Genomic DNA, 19,539 nt, shown 5'->3' with positions numbered 1-19,539 from the left:
GTTATGAAAACTTAGGACCCTAAAGAGGCCTTTCTACTGACTCTGAAAAACTCATCTGCGTGAACGTGCCTTAGGCATGCTGCAAGGAGGCATGAGAACTGCAGATGTGGCCAGGGCAATAAATTGCAATGTCCGTACTGTGAGATGCCTAAGACAGCGCTACAGGGAGACAGGACGGACAGCTGATAGTCCTCGCAGTGGCAGACCACGTGTAACAACACCTGCACAGGATCGGTACATCCGAACATCACACCTGCGGGACAGGTACAGGATGGCAACAACTTCCCGAGTTACACCAGGAACGCACAATCCCTCCATCAGTGCTCAGACTGTCTGCAATAGGCTGAGAGAGGCTGGACTGAGGGCTTGTAGGCAGCTCCTCACCAGACATCACCGGCAACAACGTCGCCTATGGGAACAAACTCACCATCTCTGGACCAGACAAGACTAGCAAAAAGTGCTCTTCATTGACGAGTCGTGGTTTTGTCTCACCTGGCGTGATGGTCGGATTCGCGTTTATTGTCAAAGGAATGAGCGTTACACCGAGGCCTGTACTCTGGAGCGGGATCAATTTGGAGGTGGAGGGTCCGTCATGGTCTGGGGCGGTGTGTGACAGCATCATCGGACTGAGCTTGTTGTCATTGCAGGAAATCTCAACGCTGTGTGTTACAGGGAAGACACCCTTCTCCCTCATGTGGTACCCTTTCTGCAGGCTCATCCTTGTTCTGTGCGTGATTTCCTGCAAGACAGGAATGTCAGTGTTCTGCCATGGCCAACGAAGAGCCCGGATCTCAATCCCATTGAGCACGTCTGGGACTTGTTGGATCAGAGGGTGAGGGCTTGGGCCATTTCTCAGAGAAATGTCTGGGAACTTGCAGATGCCTTGGTGGAAGAGTGGGTAACATCTCACAATAAGTACTGGCAAATCTGGTGCAGTTCATGAGCAGGAGATGCACTGCCGTACTTAATGCAGCTGGTGGCCACACCAGATACTGACTGTTACTTTTGATTTTGACCCACTTTTGTTCAGGGACACATTCCATTTCTGTTAGTCACATGTCTGTGGAACTTGTTAAGTTTATGTCTTATTTGTTGAATCTTGTTATGCTCATACAAATATTTATACGTTAAGTTTGCTGAAAATGAACACAGTTCACAGTGAGAGGACGTTTCTTCTTTGGCTGAGTTTAGTTTGCAGTCTTTCAAGCAGTGGTGTGAAGTATTTAAGTAAAAATACTTTAAAGTACCACTTCAGTAGTTTTTTGGAGTATCTGTACTTTACTATACATATGTTTGACTACTTCTACTTTTACTTCACCACATTACTTAAGAAAATATAGTACTTTTTACTCCATACATTTCCCTTGACACCCAAAAGTACTCGTTACATTTTGAATGCTTAGCAGGACAGGAAAATAGTCCAATTCACACACTTATCAACCGAACATCCCTGGTCATCCCTGCTGCCTCTGATCTGGTAGACTCACTAAATGCACATGCTTCGTTTGTAAATGATGTCAATGTTGGAGTGTGCTCGTTTACTGTGTGACTTTTACTTGAGTCATTTTCTATTCAGGTATCTTTACTTTTACTTAACAGTTGGGTACTTTTTCCACCACTGCTTTCCAGCATCAGTTCGAAGTTATTGTGTTGGCTGTGTTGTTGGCTAGCTCCTCTGAACAACAGTGTCCTAAACGAGAGAGTACATTTTCGATTCCAGGCGAAATCGTGGCTTATTAGCTCATTGTTATGAATGTATCCAAATAAATGTCACTTGAAAACAGCTTAACAAATTCAGCTACTTTGCTGTTATTTGGATAACTAGCAAGTAAGGGATAAGAACGGTCAGTATGTAAATGGCACAGTTAGAATGAACGACTGGGATATCGTGTCTATAGATACAGAACAAAAAGAACGAACAACGGGGTCACGTCTCTAGCAACCCTAGATGTGTGTCGGGACTATATATTGTGGAAGGATGAAATAGTACAAATACATTAATCAAAATAACGTTTTTAATTAAAATATGTCTATCATTATTTGAACATGATGGTAACCTGTTGTATAAAAGTGATAATACCCTTGAAGCCGGTGTTTGCTGGATATATTGGCACGGTTTGCCGGCCCTCGACTTTGTCTGGGGCCTAACAACACCCGTGCCAATATATCCAACAAACACCGGCTTCGAGGGCATTATCACTTGAGGATCGTACCTTTTTTTAAATTTTCGCCTAAAATGACATATCCAAATATAAATGCCTGTAGCTCAGGACCTGAAGCAAAGGATATGCATATTCTTGATACCATTTGAGAGGAAAGTTTGTGGAAATGTGAAATTAATGTAGGAGAATATAACATATTAGATCTGGTAAAAGATAATACATACAAAAAAACCTTTCTATTACATTTCATAATCTTTGAAATGCAAGAGGAAGGCCATAATATAATATTAGTTTAGGCGTAATTTAGATTTTAGCCTCTAGATGGCAGCAGTGTGTGTGCAAAGTTTCAGATTGATCCAGTGATGCCTTACAATACCGGACAATATTTTGTATCAAGTCTGCCCAAATGTGCCGAATTGGTCAATTGATACATTTTCAAGTACATAACTATAGAGAACATACAAAATGATATGGTAATACAAAATGTAAGTTTACACACTCCCAGGAATGTCATACATGATGGATCATTAGCTTATACCCTAACTTTCACACATCTAGATGGCCGAGCAGGGTGGGTGTGGAGCCAGAGACAGCAGGGGTTAAAACTGTAGAACCCAGTTCCTACATTTGAATATAAAAATGGATTTCATCAAACAAAACTATGCTACATTTTATCTCTGGGACCCTCAGGATGACAAATCAGAGCAAGATTACTGAATGTAAAGTACATTGTTTACCTTCACAGGTGAATGTATCAACCCAGTTTCTGTGATAAGTTTTTTGTTGTTGTGCACTCTCCTCAAACAAAAGCATGGCATTTTTGTTTACTGTAATAGCTACTGTAAAGTGGACAGTGCAGTTATATTAACAAGAATTTAAGCTTTCTGAACATATAAGACATATCTATGTCCTGGAAAGTTTGCTGTTACTTACAACTGTCAGGATCAAAATAAATATGAAAGGAGCAAAGCCCAGGTAAAACGTTAGAGGAAAACTGCCTCCGTCTTCTGAAAACCTAACCCTGGGAATAGAGGTTTATTTTTCAGAGAGACAATTACACAAAATGCAATGCCAAAGACACACGAGAATTGCTTTCCAATAGGTGTTAGCTGTTCCTGAGTGGTCTAGTCTCAGCCCTGCTTTAAAAAATCAGCAAGGTTTAAATATCGCTGTCCATCAATGACCCCCCTCCAAATTTACTGAGCCTTGACAAAAACGATCGATATATAATGCCCTAAGAGTTGTGAAAAGTTGGTCAAATCCACCAAGTATTAACTCAGGGGGATGGAGACTTATCCAATTATATATTTTTTCTTAATTTGGAAAATGTCTATAACTTTCTTTCCCTTTGAAAATGTGTAGAAGAAAATATAATTGAATCCCTTTTAGATTGGATTTTAAGGCAGCAAAATGTGAAATAAGTTCAAGGGGGAGGAGACTTTATTGGCACCGTAAACAATTCTCTACAAACGAATGTGTTATCATAGCTAAAAGGAATTAGTCTATGTTAACTAAAATATATATTATAAATATAATACAGTATATATGTTTTTAATTTATAGAATCCCACTCAAGTTTAAAAATGAAATCATTATTTTCTAAATTGAGGTACAGGCATGACATGCATTTCAGACAGTATTGGCAGTATTTTATATTTTACAACCAGCAGTAGTCCTACTTTGACCCTTCAGAAACAGAATTGCAGAGCCCTGGGTACATACTCATAAAGCGTCTCAGAGAAAGAGTGCTGATCTATGATCCGTTTAGCTTTTCAGATCATAATGAATACGATTCCATGGACATGGGGGACCTGATCCTTGATCAGCACTCATACTCCATGAATTTGGGCCATGGACTGTAAGAAGGATACCAAACAGCAGCCTTTGAGATAATTGATCAATGAACACCATTTAAAGTGACATCATTGTTCAAAGTCCAGTGATTATTGAATGAAATAAATGGACTCAACCAGGAATCTTCTTTATGCACAAACAAACAAAGGGGAGGACTTTATTGGTCAATCTGTTGCATGTAAAGCAAAACGTCACTCAAAGTTCATGGTGCTTATTTTGAAAAGCAGTGCAGTGGTGCTAGAACGGTATAACCATGATGTCATGTTGGTCGTCAGAGCAGAAGACGAGAGCAGAGTATGTCAGCCAACAGAACAGGTCTTCGTCTGAAACGGCACCCCAGTGTTCCCGACATACTGTAGTGTACTACTTTAACCAGACCCTGGTCAAAAGTAGAGCACTATGTAGGGAACAGGGTGCCATTTCAGATACAGAGCCCACGATTAGTCAGGCAGCAGTCAACAGACAGAACACAAGCCCATATGTACAGGAAATATATCATTTATATATGTATTCGTATGTACATTCAAACCATTTCAATAAATAACAGAGATACATTAAAATAAATGTATAAAACAAACAAACAAACAAACAAACAATATGGAAGATGCAGTCGATTTTTTTGTAATACTTTCCATGACAGAGGACTTAGGAACTGGTAAAATGGATGATGTTTTCTTTTGGGAGGTAACGCTACCTATTGAGCAAAATTGGTCGAAATACATCTTTTTTTGCTCAAAGGGTTTAACATGAAGGCATCATTTAATGGACTTAGAGGGGTCAATTACAAAAGTAAACACTAGAAGATATCACATTTTTGGCTTAAATCATCACTAACTTGTCTTAATGTCTTAACTCCAACACCGATCTCTCTCACTCAAAGCGCATCTTCTCGAACAAAACTTTGTAATCGAGTGCAAATTATATTTAGTGCCAGTTTCAGTGACCTCTGTCAGATGAGGAACAGAAAAAAATTGCTCTGGTGTGGAGTACGCAGAAAAATAATCATAGGGCTCTATTCAATCTGTAAGGCTGAAGCGTTACAGATTCCGCTACAGAAATGTGTAGGCAATTTCCGATTGAGTCGACACATGCAGCCTCTGATAAAGCGTGAACATTGCCTTTAAATTTCAATCACGCTGAAAAGTTGAACTTCCGTGATGCGGTGCCCCCGCACATTGATACTGTACCGGTATATAGCCTCGCTATTGTTATTCTACTGCTGCTCTTTAATGATGTTACATTTATTTCTTATTTTTCTTTCGGTATTTTTCTTAAAACTGCATTGTTGTTTAAGGGCTTGTAAGTAAGCATTTCACTGTAAGATCTACCTACACCTGTTGTATTGGGCGCATGTGACAAATACAATTAGATTTGAAACGACATTTGTGAACATAATTATTTTTTTTGGAATGACGTTTGATTTGTACGATCAACTCTACAGTTTATATCCCTTGTCGGACGCTTAAGGTTTACTTTTTGGCATGGAAAATAATGTTGATCATACAATTTCCTCAATCAATGTACTTTTAAATCAGTGCCTTTAAATCAGTTATAAAGCAATGAATGAAAAAAAAACATCTATCATAACAAAACGTTTCAAAATGTTAAAAATCGAGTAGCTGATTCGGTTCTGGGTGCAGAGATTAACAAGTCCTCAATAAGCCATTTTAAATAGTACCATAACTGACCATTGTAAATAGTAACTCTAAGTGTTACAGTGTTCCCAGGTTAATATCGGCCAATTGTCAAAAAGCCATTCTCTCATTCCTATCATGCAGCTATTCAGCAGAAAAACGGCCTGATGCAATAAGTATAGTCCAGCATATTATACAGTAGTCCCTCTATGTGTTCACTTTTCGTCGATGAACCAGTAGAGAGATCTGAGACCAGGCTAGTAGAGTTACAACCCAAGGCAGTGGTCAAGTGTTCAAGGTCCGCTCACCTTGGGATTGAGTTTCAAGGACCACATTTCAACCCTCTTGACTTGGGCTTCGTCCCAAATGGCAGTTATGACGCAAACTTAGATACAGTAGACAGCTACATTGGTGCCATTGCACAGTGTCAACATGAGTAAACGGCACCAAAACATCATTAAAATCACAAGTAAAACAAACACACAAAAAAATTAAAAATAAAGTGGTTGAAATAGTGGTCGGAAAATTTGAAAATTACTACCCCCCCCAATCCAACCTCGTCAGTTCCTTCTCTCAGTGCATTGTCAATATGTTCCTTCTTCGTCCCTATCGCACAAATTCCTCAATGCATAAAGGGAGTACCACAGTTGCCAGTGCAATCTATTTCAAATTCCCCCCATTCGGTCGAACACACTGCAACAACTTACTCTGTCTAAATCCTTCATAATCCTGCTTTAGATCATCTAGGAATCCCTTACATCCGCAGACTCTAGAACGCCTGTAGGTTCTAAAATGTGGTTGCCCCGTTTAGCCTGCAGGAGACCCAATTCCACAACAGCCTTCCCTAACATTACAAAACCATGGCGATGATAGCAGTGTTCCTGATCATTATATCATGTTGATGGGGTTTCTGAGACATTAAACACCTCTCCAGGCATGGTAAAGCTCTGGTAAACTGCACAGACCCACCCAGTCGTGTACTGAAGACTGCCTGCCAGCATTACTCAATTTGGGTGGGTGACTGGGACAGCACAGCTGCATCATTGTCCCATTTGAGTCGACTACTCCCCCCCCCCCTTCTCTCTCTCCCTTTATTAATCTTGCCAACATTCCATCTCTCTTTCTCTCCTCTTTTGATTGAAGTGGGGAGTGAGTACAACAGATGGCGGGAGTAATAATAATGTGCTACCAATACTAAGTCACAATACATAAAAATCAACATTAATAAATAAATAAATGCTTTGAATGAGAGCAATATAAAAACCTAAAATGACATCTACTCGTCTACTAGTATAAACTTGTCACATTTTGGGGTTTAACCCCCTTCCTCTCCTCCCACATTCGATTTCTAACAGGAGAAAAGGGAGCGAGAGAGAATTTCAGAGTGGAGAGAAGGCAGAACGAAGCAATTACCAGAGGCGCCGGTGTGTGTTCCTCTGTCCTTTCCCAAGACAAGACCCACTCAGTCGATCCAGAGTGGATCATCTTGATGGACAAACAATACAGTACCAGGATCACAAGTTGAAATACTGGTATTTGTCTTCATCCCCCTTTTTGCAGTCACCAAAATCAACTGGTCACCAAATAATAATTTACTACATCATTTCCATACATTATGATATATTCATTTGTATCCTTCCCTAATCTAGAATAGCAGTTGCATTTCCCTTTCAAGAGAAGAATACTTTTTTATCTATCCCTTTTAACTCAGTCAAACTCAGCTCATGCTTCGTCTATTCTTCTCTGCCTCCCTCTATCACTATTGCTCTTCAATGTGTTCTCTCACCCGATCATCCTTTTGCTTTTCAATCCATTCATTTTCCCCCATTCAGTTTGAAATCAGTGTGTACAGACACGTAATATTTAAATACTTGCCAAGTCTTTCTCCTGTCTATACTTCTCTCTCTCCCTTATTCATTTCTTTCTTTCTTTACCCTCTCCTCTTTCAATCTGCCTCTCTCTTCTTCCAGAGGTCCATCTAACTAAAGGAGCAATAGAATGAGGGAAGGAGTGGTAGAGGATTAGAAACTATTTCTCTCTCCCTCTCTTCTCTTTCCTAGGTTATAGTGTCATTGCAATACAGTACAATAGATTCCCTTGACAGACCTCAGTCTTCCCGGCCTGGTCTGGCTGGCCCCGTCCCCACAGTGATCCTTCTTCCTCTCCATCTTTCCCTCCCTCTTTCTTTTGTTTCTCAGTGTGTGTCGGTCTCTCTGTCTGCCTTGTGGGGGACTGGACTGTAGCCGTTGGCCGGGGGAGGTAATGGGGATCCCTGGCCGGGGCAGCATCCCCTATCAGGCTTGTTGAGGGTGGCCGGGGGTCGGGAGCGTGAAGCCCCGGTGAAGAGGCGGAAGGCACCCCTGCAGATGAGGGTGAACCAGTAGACCTGTGGGGCCATCAGGCAGAAGGCCCCCACGTTGCACTGCCAGGGAGCCACAAGGGGCACTGTGTAGAGGGGGATGGAGGCATACCTGCAACACGGGGAGGAGGATGTGAGGCGTAGGGGGGAAATGAGGGTTAATGTTTGCTTAATGTTGCTAGCTAACAAGCTTACCCAGACTTAAAACTTACTTAGAGCAAACTTGTTCATTTGAACACATTCTAAAACAAGACACCTTGTCTCAAGCTAGCTATTGTCAAGGATTTTGGTTTATGGCTAATGACTTTAAACTGAACAATCTGATTTAATACAAACAATCAAGGAATGAATTTCACATTGTGATCACGTCCTTTTATGTTAAGTTGTGATAACATGCAACTACACATGATAACATTTCACATGTCAAAACGTGTTTTTGGATCAATTCACATGTGAAATCATTTGCAAACATGTTTTTGGAACACTTTACATGAGATCATGATTTCACAGAGTCTGACGTGTTGTCACGTGTAGTTTCAGATTTGTATCCCCATGTGTCCCATTTATTTCACAAGATCATGTTTTCAAGTGCCCACATGTTGTAAAATACATAATTTAATGTTATCACATGTTCCTTTACATGTTGTCACATAATCACATTAACTTCACATAAGATCACGTGAAATTAAAGTTGTTTTTCCGTAAGGGATCATGTTAAGGTGTTTATAAGGCATTTGTTTTACCAGTCGTCACGACGTCATGTGATGGTCCCAGATTGTCCCAAACCATCACGGATCCCTCCGGAACTTTCATTACACACACCTGGCCCCTATTCCCTCTGATTGTATTTATATATGTGTGCCCTTTGGTTCCATTGGGCAGTCGATTATTGTTACAATGTCCGTTGGTGCGTGTGAGTACCTGTGCTGTGTGTTTTGGGCTTTCGTGCCCTTGTGGATTGCGCAGAAGATTACGGGTCTCGTCCCATGTGTTAATAATTGTGCGAGTGCGTAATTTATTCTAGGTACTCCTCGCTCTTTTGTTTTGGGTTTTTACCCTGTGTTTTGTTACGTGTTTGTTTGGTCTTCGTCCCTGTGCCTTTACACGGCACACAGTAATTTGGGCTTAATAAAAACCCTTATTACGCAATCCTGCGCCTGTCTCCCGAATCTCTTCATACCAACGTGACAGAATAATCTTCCATTAAGCGAGACCGTGGGAATGCTCCGTCCGCCGCAACTTCGGCAGTGGCAAAAGGCCCATCCGTAATTTGTGATTAATAAAAATCCCTACTGCGCATTCCTGCGTCTGTCTCTCAATCCTTCATGCCAACATCTCTGCACTTAGCTAGAGTGCCATCTGCACTGCTATTTTAGTTATAATTTAATCTGGCTATTCTCTCATCATTGATTTAATTTACTTATATCAGTAATTTGAGGATTTTCTGTATAGTTGTCTAATGTTGGTGGGGAATATTATTCAGTTATGTTATTCCTGAATAACAATGATAAATAGCTTTTCTTTAGTGTACTTTTTAGCAAATCTGAGATTCACTTTGATGTCCCAAGTGTAGAAATACAAGTGAAATCAGTTATTGACACCAACGTAATGACGTAGCAGAAAGATTGGAATGTTGTGAACCAAGAGGTTGTGAGTTCAAATCCCAGGTTAGGACACATTGAATAATAATTACTGTATCAACAAACATACACAATGTAGTCCTGTACACCGGGTGTACAAAACAGAAGGAACACCTGCTCTTTCCATGACAGAGTGACCAGGGGGAATCCAGGTGAAAGCTATGATCTCTTATTGATGTCACTTGTTAAATCCACTTCACTTACTGTAGATGAAGGGGAGGAGACAGGTTAAAGAAGGATTTTTAAGCCTTGAGACAATTGAGACATAGAACTGGCCCGTCCGACGCCACTGTGTGTGTCTGCCATTCAGAGGGTGAACGGGCAAGAAAAAATATTTAAGTGCCTTTGAACAAGGTATGATATTAGGTACCAAGTACACCGGTTTGAGTGTGTCAAGAACTGCAATGCTGCTGGATTTTTCACGCATAACATTTTTCCGTGTGTATCAAGAATGATCCACCACCCAAAGGACATCCAGCCAACTTGACAACAGTGGGAAGCATTGGAGTCAACATGGAGCAGCATCCCTGTAGAACGCTTGACACCTTGTAGAGTCCATGCCCCAACAAATTTAGTCTGTTCTGAGGACAAAAAGGGGGGCAACTTAATATTAGGAAGGTGTTCCTAATATTTTGAACACCGAGTATGTCAAAGTGTCAAATTTGTAAGTTGTAAACACTATGTTACAAGCACTGTGTGAAATATAACGAATCATGTCCCAAAAACACATGTTTTTACATGTTTTCATGTGTGATTTTCCACATGTGAAATCAAGGTTGATAGAACTAGGTAACAAAACAAAATGGTGACATGGTGCTTAGTGGCTAGATAGCTACACATACAAGCAAGCAAGATATTTTCAATCAGACAATGAGAAAGATATTGCTTATATATATGAATGATATTATCTGCTAGCTTAGTAGCTAGGCCAGAAGCCTACAAACTTAAACTTGTAACCTACCATCGTAGATCTTAAGAACGCGAGATAAAAAAACAATACGCATAGATGAAGTTGGGGACAGACAGACAAGCGCACAGACAGAAAGACACAGCTAGACAGAGACCGAAAGACAGGCAGAAAGAGAGACAGAGACAGGCAGACAGTGGTCAGTATGTTACCTGCTGTAGGCGTAGTAGAGGTAGGGGAAGAGCAGAACTCGACAGACGAAGAAAGTGACCAGCATGAGAGCGCCATTCAATTTATGAAGAAGAGTGTGCTGCTTCTTGTACTGAGGGGGACAAAGAGAGATAGAGAGAGGGCAGGAGCCAGGGGAAGGGGGAAAATGAGAGCAGGGTGAAGGACCCGAGAAAGAGAGCTTGGGTAAATGTTAACCCAAAAATAACAGGAGACAAGAATGTTAACATGAACGCTGGTAAGTGAGCACTTCAGAATCAGATTGACTTGAGTTCTTAGACTGCTGCACGGAGAGTAAGAGACTGAGGAAGGAAGGTAGGAAGGAAGAAGAGGAGGAGAGAGAGAAAGCAGGAGGAGAGAGAGAGAGAAAGCAGGTGGAGAGAGAGAGAGAAAGCAGGTGGAGAGAGAGAGAGAGAGAGAAAGCAGGTGGAGAGAGAGAGAAAGCAGGTGGAGAGAGAGAGAAAGCAGGTGGAGAGAGGAGTGAGTATTACCCGGATGAGGATTTTCCCCAGGCAGACGGATGGAGTGCTGAGTTCAGCCATAAACATGACACCCTGGAAGTAATCGCCCTTTCCCTGCCTCCAGAACTAAGAGAGAGAGGAGAGAGAGATGAGATGGAGGGCCATGATATGGCTGATAAAGTATATAGACAGACCATTGAAAGAAAAGCTCACAAACAAGCACACCTCATCTCCCCTTAAAAGCACATGTCCATAGAAGGGATGTTAACATTGGCTGCCAGTAGCAACAGGAGGCAGATGGGGTTTGGAGCAGGAGAGTCTAGTCTGCAGATGTCAGCCAGTTAGGAACAATTTTAGGGATCAGAAACCAAATCACCATCAGATCATCTCTATCTGACAAGACTTAAAGGGTTAGTGTGTGTGTGTGTGTGTGTGTGTGTGTGTGTGTGTGTGTGTACATATTTATCATTTGCTCCCCCCACCCTTTAGACATAAGACAGACTAATAAAATAGTCCGCTAGAGCCACCCTAGTTACAGCGATAGTTACCACGGAGACGGGGAAGCAGATGGTCACCATGACGACGTGGTGCAGCACCATGAGGAACTCTCTGCGCAGGTAGCTGGCCACTTCCGAGCCCATTGGCTTTGGCCTGCCGCCCTCCTCCTCGTGCCCTTTAACCTGCAGCTTGTGCCAGTAGCACAGGAACATGGCGTAGATGTCGTACGCAAAGTAGGGCACCGCAAACAGGATGTAGGTACTGGTAAGCCAGTGTCTGGAGAGGTGTGGCGCAAGAAGGGGTGGGGGACGGACAGAAAGTGAGAAAGGAGAGAGCGAGAGAGAGAAAGAGAAGGTGTAATAGTTTAAGTTCTATGTAACAATGTGTGCCAACGTGTACACTGTAGCTGCCTATGTGACTACCTATTGCCTGTTTCAGTGCGATGCATCCTGTATGTGAGGCTCTAGCCTAGACGTCAGGGGGTTAAGTGACTGGCCAGGATGCACTGCTCTGGGGCACGTGCGTGATTTGGACAGGTACGTGATTTGGTATTCAAATGAGCCGGCACTCACGCGAGCGCCTCCCTACTTTGACTGGCAAATGAGGGCAAGGGTGAGGGAGGTGACTGGCAGTATCTCTCACCCCCTCTCCCTTTTTTCCTCTCCCTTTTCCTCCCCCACCTCCTAATTGATGGAAAGACGAGGGGGAAGAGGTGCAGCTGTGTCACATTGCGAGTTATCTTAGGACACCAGTGTCTGACTCACAGCATCTCACTAGTCTAAAGTATCTTCCATTCTTCCTCTCTTCCTTCAACCACAAACAAACCGTCCACTTTCAGTGTGTATTTTATATAGTTTTATGTAGTCCACTGTTAACAGAGTTGCAGTTGTAAAACCAGTGGAGACCTGTTTGAGTAGCTGCTCCTACAGTTCCATAGCAGCATGCTGCAGTCTAGGTTTCTGGCTTCTGTGTGACTGCATTACAGATACTAAAATAGTGCTGCTGGCTTTGGGACAAATAGAGGTTAATTGGGTTGAAATACTAATTAGGTTAACAGGGACAAGGTGAACAGGGAGAGAATGACAGATTATTATGCACACACTTGAATACTTTATTTGGATCGAAAGTTAAACATACACAGCAAATTGGCCAGTGTTAACTTTTGTTGATTTTTCAATGTCACATTTCTAGTGTTGATTCAGGAGTTAAATTAACTCTGTAAGAGTGAAATTAACACTCAGTCGTGTAAAATAGCCCCAATGTGGGGGTTAATAACAAGTGTTGAGTGTGATTGTGTCAGTTTTACTCTGTGGAGAGTCAAACATTCCCATCAAAACCACACCCATCATCAGATTTCCCAGCATGCTCTACTACCATGTAAACCTTTTTAGGATTGTTTTTTAATATCTGTATTTTTGCATCTACATTGACTGATTAATCTCATGCTACACAAAGATAAATAACATACATTCTTCTAAACTAATCCAATTAGATGTATTGCACCATTTACTGAAATAGTTGTTCCAGTTGAAAATGGTTTAGGTCACGAAAGAAACTCTGGGGGGGACAAAATGTGCGCTTGGTTCATAGAACAGGGGTTACGTGAGTGACCTCCGGTAGCCACTAAATGTGGCTGTAAGTTTCCGTTTTCTTCCAAGAAATGTTGCTCTAACTTCTAAACATTAGAAGCCACAAAATATTAATGAAAACGTTAAGACTTTCAGAAACACAAGTGTCTTCTGTTTCCCTCAGAACAGAGTGGACAGGACCAGGCAGTAAATCAGAAAAAAAACATGACATGATCAATTGTGGTTCTTTTCTACACAGAAAAACATACACAATTATTGCCTGTTGTTTTCCTAAATCCTGAACTTCCCAAATCCTTTCTGATGTATTTCAAACCATACTTCTGACTGAAATAGTATTACAAATCAGTCTAAAACAATGTTTGACATGCTGTCATAGCGCCAATTAAAAAAGTAAAAACATTGTTCGTTGATTACGTCACTTTTTTTACATGGTGGGGTTACGAAACATTTTTTATAACAAAATGGGGTCACGGACCAAAAAAGTGAATTCCAATAAGAATCCTACATCACTTTGCAAGCCAGCAGAATGTGACTTGCGGGCCTGATGCGGCCTGTAAACTAGGAGGTTTCTAACACCACTGTGGTAGGGTAAAACTTGGCCATCAAACTAAGGCCTTATGATATATTACATGTATTGCCCTAAATAGATTAATTTTAATGATAACATTTGTCTACAGTAGGAAGTCATTTGGTGAAGTCCACAGGGCTGAAAATGAACGAATTCAACAACCATGTCTCTGTCACCAACAAATACAGTCATGGGTTGTAACTCTACAATTTACTCGAAAAAGCAAGACACACTGGGAAATTATATTGGAGGAGTGGCTTAGTGGGGGTGTGGCTTTCAATTAGTTGTTTTTGGCGGGTTAATTCATACCATATAAAAAATGTAAAATCACGATAGCTGTGATGGAAATAGGTAGTTTAGGTACAATTTTATAAATGCCAACAGATAATTGGTGATTTTTTTGTGTTGGTAAAATTAATTGTGAGAGAAATAGTGGTGGAAACGCCTTTATGTGCAAATATTTATATAATAACCATCACAGCATAGTAAACTTGGAGTCACGAGATGATATGGTGTGCGGTCCTCCCACTATGACTCGGGGAAACCATGCAGTTAATTAAGATTCAGATTAAATAAATTAAAGATTCATTTCACAGGGTGGTGAAAGTGCATGGTGATTTTGATTCTCCTTTCCAATAAATATCCTGGGTCTTATTCTGGTGACATGACACCGTTTGACAAATAAAAATACTTATTATATTTATTATCAATAATAACCCACCCATAGCCTACCCACACTGTATCCACAAGCTGTTGGCTAGAGGGCACATGCCAAGACCAGAGTAGTTTGTGGCAAAACTATCCGTAGAGTTTAAAATGCAAAAACATTGAACTTTAGACTTTTATTCACAACATGAAAAATGTTGTGAAAAAGCACATTGTGTGCACTACGTATTCGCACACAGACTTTTATCTGCAACGAGGCCATTTAGTGGGAACCCACCGCTGGTGGGAAAATATGCAGATTTTAGAATATGCACATGAAAATCTGTCGCCAATTGGATGGAAACCTAGCTGGTGTTGATTTAACGCTGGAAAATGTGCTGTGTAGTTAAGGACCCAAATCATTTTTAGACGTCACACCTCTTTCGACGCACACACACACACACACTTTTTGAGGGGCATGTGCTCAAACAAAAAAACATTTGTAACTGCGGTTAATGACTTGTTGAGCAATTATGACTGATGATTTAGTTACATAAAAGCAATAGATGGCCATGTCTTAATGGCTAATTACATTTCACATATTTAACGACGACTTGCGGGCAGTGGGTTCAGAACAACAATGACAAAAACTGTATACCCAAAACAAAGGGCACTTTAGAGGCTGGAAGAACAGAGGCATGTGCTCAGCACATATAGAGCCTATCTGTGCAGGTGCCACACAACACACACACACACACACACACACACACACACACACACACACACACACACACACACACACACACACACACACACACACACACACACACACACACAAAACTTTACAGCAACTACTACTGCATTATCATTCATCTGTACTTACTGATCCTCGATGACGTCCTCACAGGAGGATGCGATGATGTAGCCAGCTAAGGAAGCCATGATGGCTTGGATGGATGACACCAGCCTAGTGGGGAGAGAGAGGGCAGAGAGTGGGATTTCAATTGACATATTTATACCCATAACTCCATAGAAAAAAAAGCATTGACATTCAACAATGTAAACCATAGCAGAATAGTATAAAATGTCACGCAAAGCAGAATAGCATAAGATAAATGTACGATAGGTCTGCATAGTCCTCACATTGACTCATCTGACTTGTGTGTGTGTGTGTGTCTGACTTGTAAGTGTGTGTGTGTGTGTGTGTGTGTACCTGGCAGACACGATGGTGGCATCTCCCTCGCTCAGAGCCAGGCCTGGGGTGTGTTTCAGGCATCTCTTAGACAGCAGGAACAGGCCCGGGAAGAAGATGGAGCCAGCAGCCAGGATGCTCAGCATGGTCCCTGAGTGTGTGTGTGTGTCAATGAATGTGTGTGTGTGTGTGTCTCAACAGGTACTTCACCACTGCCCTCAAACCACTTGACAAGTGGGAAAGGTTGAATGATTGATCTATGCAGGGTACTCTCAAAGCTATGGTAGCAGTTTCCGATTATCATTTGCTGCTGGTGTTTGAAGGTATTGATAGGTATATCATCAGAATGCGTGGCAGCGTGTAAGTACTGTCAATAGAACACTAGTAAGGAATTTTAGTAATGTTATCCTAGTAATGTTATGCTAGTAGTAATGCTATGCTAGTGTTATGCTAATGCAGTATGTAGTCAAATGCTGTATTTGTTATTAGTAGGGATGTTTTGGGGCTATTTGGGGAATGAAAATGGACTTGCTAGTGGTTACGGTCAATGTTAATGAAATAGATCAGGAAAGAGAGGGCTACGATAAAGCTGTGGGTGGTATGTTTGTTAACTCCCCACACCTCCCTCCCAACCCCCTGCTCATAACCAGCAGAGGCCTGGTGGCTTCTGGGTCTACACAAAAAGACAGACAGAGAGACAACAAACAGAAGATGGGGGGTGGGGGGAACAAAGAGAGAAAAAAAAAATCAAATCTATTTCACACACCTTGATTAAGAGTTCAGTAAATGTACAATAAAATAGTTATATGCACGCAAAACTGTTCAACTGTCATCATATAGTTTCAACAAATGTCACATTTATTCAGTGTCATCATGCAGCCTTTTAAAACATGATCAAAATCGTATCCACTCAAGCAATTACCTTGTGTGTAGACAGCCCCTACACTACACTCTAATCTCACAAATGCTGACAAATCCATTGACTACACTGTAGGCGTCATGTATCGCTGGCTGTACCACTTGTGCTACATGACTCCGGTGGGGAATGAATTAATTTGAGGTTTTCCACTGTCATTGCTCTCTAGGTAAATGCATGTACTCAGTGGGACCAGAGAGACAGGATGAATAGGTGGAGAGAGAAAGGTGGCTGAAAATAGATTTAGAAAGGGATTAGAAAAGCAGGAGATTTAGACAGAGTACAGCTGGGAGAGAGGGAATTAGAGAGACAGAGAGAGAGAGAGAGAGAGGAGATGGGGTGACAGTTGACAAAGAGGAGTACCTACAGTACAGATGGGATATGATGAGGGGTATGAGGGGTGGGGTGGAGGAGGGTGTTGTTGGGGCGGGGCCTATTGTTCCATCCTAGGCTATGTTGGACAATAGCGGTTAGGTGATGCACCATCACAATAAAACAACAGGTTCATCCCATAACCAACAAACACATGCATGTGGTTTTGATTGACGGGATAAAGTCCTATCTGGATATAATATAAATACTTTCAGATTTATCTTGGCTCGCTGATTTTTGTTGGTCAGCACAGCAGTACATAGCCTACAGTCCGGAGGTGTAGCCTATCAACAATTTTCAGGGTGGGATATTAATAATATATTTTTTTAAATAGTCCCCTCCATAACCCTGTCACCCAATGATGCCAAGCATATCTTGACGTTGCTATATCGCTAACTTGGTAGAAAACACAGGCTCATTTCACTCAAAACCTAGCTGACAAGCCCGTGCAACAACGTGGCTCAGACTCAATTATCAAAATACGCAATGCGAGTAAGTAACGTAAGTAAACACGGTCCTCCTCTATTACAAAAATAAACGGGACAAGTCTGTTGCACTAAATAGCAGTTATCAGGATTAAGTCATTAATCAACATTAAGTCAACTCAACACATTATTTTGAAAATGGCAGACTTGTGCCTGTCTTGGAACGGCTCCAAATCTGCATGGGCTAACCTTTGTCATATGTTTGACTGCTAGCCACTGTCGTCTACTGTAATCCAGTGTAAGACTACAAACTGGACAAATCAATGTAACTATTTGAGTGTGACTGCGAGCTCGCTAATATTTGCATTCAATACATTTGTACCTGGAGCCATTTCATGCACAAGAGTGATTGAAGCTTGTAACAGGTAGTGTGTGCACGCGGTTTGCCTAGTATGAACACACGCAAAGGGATACATTGTCTCGTCTGCTTTCAGTTTTTACAGACAATGAATACATGCTTGCTAAGGGTGACAGATTATTCAGGCCTGTATAAACTAAAGCGTGACTGTTTGCGACAGACAACATTTATTACAGACATATTGAGTTTCTTGCCTAACCTCGGAGCAGGATGGTGAGAACGAAGAAGAGTTGGGTGTTGGGGTAATAAAGGGAGAGTAAAAAAAAATAGATGGATAGGCTAAATGTACATTTGGGTGGTGCGGCGTCCCGTTCTGCGGCCCGGTCAGTCGGATCAGTGTGTTGGGTCCTGGTTGTAGCCCACACGTCGAGAATTGTTCAACATTATTGTGTTTTGTTAATTTATTCCGTGTTCTGGATATCTGCAAGAAATCAGAACGTGCGTCAAGCAAGACAAATTGATGTGTGTGTGTGTTCTCCCCGCTTCTGCCTTGTGGTTCCCGTCTTGGTCCGAATCAGAATGACTCCCTCTCCGACGTGTTTGCCTTCGGATCGTTGCTTCAGTAATTGTATTTCTGAGCGGCAAAATGATTCTGAAGTCGATGGCTCTCTCGAGTGTTTTGATTTATATTGCGAGGGCACAGCTCTTCTCCCGTTTGGCCGCCGTACTAGCCTACTGACATCTGAACAGTTATGCCATATCGACCGACCTTATTGCTTGCCCGACACATTCACTGTGAAGTCTTCAGCTGTTTATTTGATGACCTGTCGCACTGGATCCGTGGACGTAGAACTAATTTCAGCAAACATTAGTCTAGAAAAAAAAATCCTAGTGTATGCATGATGCAGTCCCGCTGTGGATAAAGTGTAGCCATTAGCCGGTTACATAGCCAGTTCGCTGTCACCTCCCCCTTGCTCCCGGGTATGGTAAGCTATGACTCCTAGGACTCGCCGTGCTGTGACAGCCTTCTGCTGTCCCTGGATAAAGTCTTTTTTTTTTCAAGGGCAACGGACTTTAATAGCCTACCAGAAGTCATTTTCAGATAAAGCTGGCTAGGAAAAAACTCCTTCGTTTGACAAGACATCAAACTGCAAGATGACAAACCGTTGGTTGAATTATTAATGTGACTATTTTGAGAATAAACGCATCTATCCTCAAATAAAGTCAGATAAGATTGTGAAAGTTCCACAAACAGTGGGGTCCGCTAAACTACCCAGCCTACAGTGGTTAATTAGGTCTGTAGGCCTACAGCTCTAAACACTTTGGATCTTGGAAATGAAGATGTTTAGCACATGGATAGAACATATAGAAGCAATCTAATGTGCACAACCTCTGCAGGCAACCTGATAACCTGTACAATAATGTGATAAATTGGGTAACACTTTACTGAAAGACACTTGTCAAATGTATAAACGGACTATATCTCAGTAACATATATAGGATATAATGCAATAGGCATAATAACCAGAGTTATCAGACATGTTGAAATTGAACAGGTTGAATTATCGCCATATAGAAAGAGAACATAAACAAAACTTTCTGAACACAAGAAAAAGTATACAACCAAAAAATCAAACATTGTATGGGGGGGCAAAAAATAACTTGCAATTTGAGGGAGCAGCCCTTAAGTCAACAACCTGACACAGTACAATGTAAGGTTGCCCTTTGAGCC

General features: G+C 41.6%; 1 protein-coding gene across 2 annotated transcripts; it reads right to left on the bottom strand.

The window, feature by feature from the left end:
• Nucleotides 1-4,495: 4,495 nt before the first annotated feature.
• Nucleotides 4,496-18,857, bottom strand: LOC118358917 (ceramide synthase-like). Of its 2 annotated transcripts, none has more exons than XM_035736925.2 (7): nt 18,067-18,857; nt 15,758-16,409; nt 15,428-15,511; nt 11,793-12,018; nt 11,275-11,370; nt 10,768-10,877; nt 4,496-8,120 (listed from the first exon to the last, which is right to left on the bottom strand). In XM_035736925.2, exons 2-7 carry the CDS (start codon nt 15,880-15,882, stop codon nt 7,844-7,846), a joined length of 918 nt encoding a protein of 305 aa, XP_035592818.1. In that variant the 5' UTR covers nt 15,883-16,409; nt 18,067-18,857; the 3' UTR covers nt 4,496-7,843. The 2 variants fall into 2 exon arrangements, with proteins under 2 accessions (XP_035592818.1, XP_035592819.1); XM_035736926.2 differs by having other exon boundaries at nt 18,157-18,857.
• Nucleotides 18,858-19,539: the final 682 nt, after the last annotated feature.

The sequence above is a fragment of the Oncorhynchus keta genome, chromosome 26 (assembly GCF_023373465.1).
Source record: "Oncorhynchus keta strain PuntledgeMale-10-30-2019 chromosome 26, Oket_V2, whole genome shotgun sequence".
Lineage (NCBI taxonomy): Eukaryota > Metazoa > Chordata > Actinopteri > Salmoniformes > Salmonidae > Oncorhynchus > Oncorhynchus keta.
Note: the sequence above shows the minus strand (reverse complement) of the source record. Positions and strands in the feature narration are given on the sequence as shown.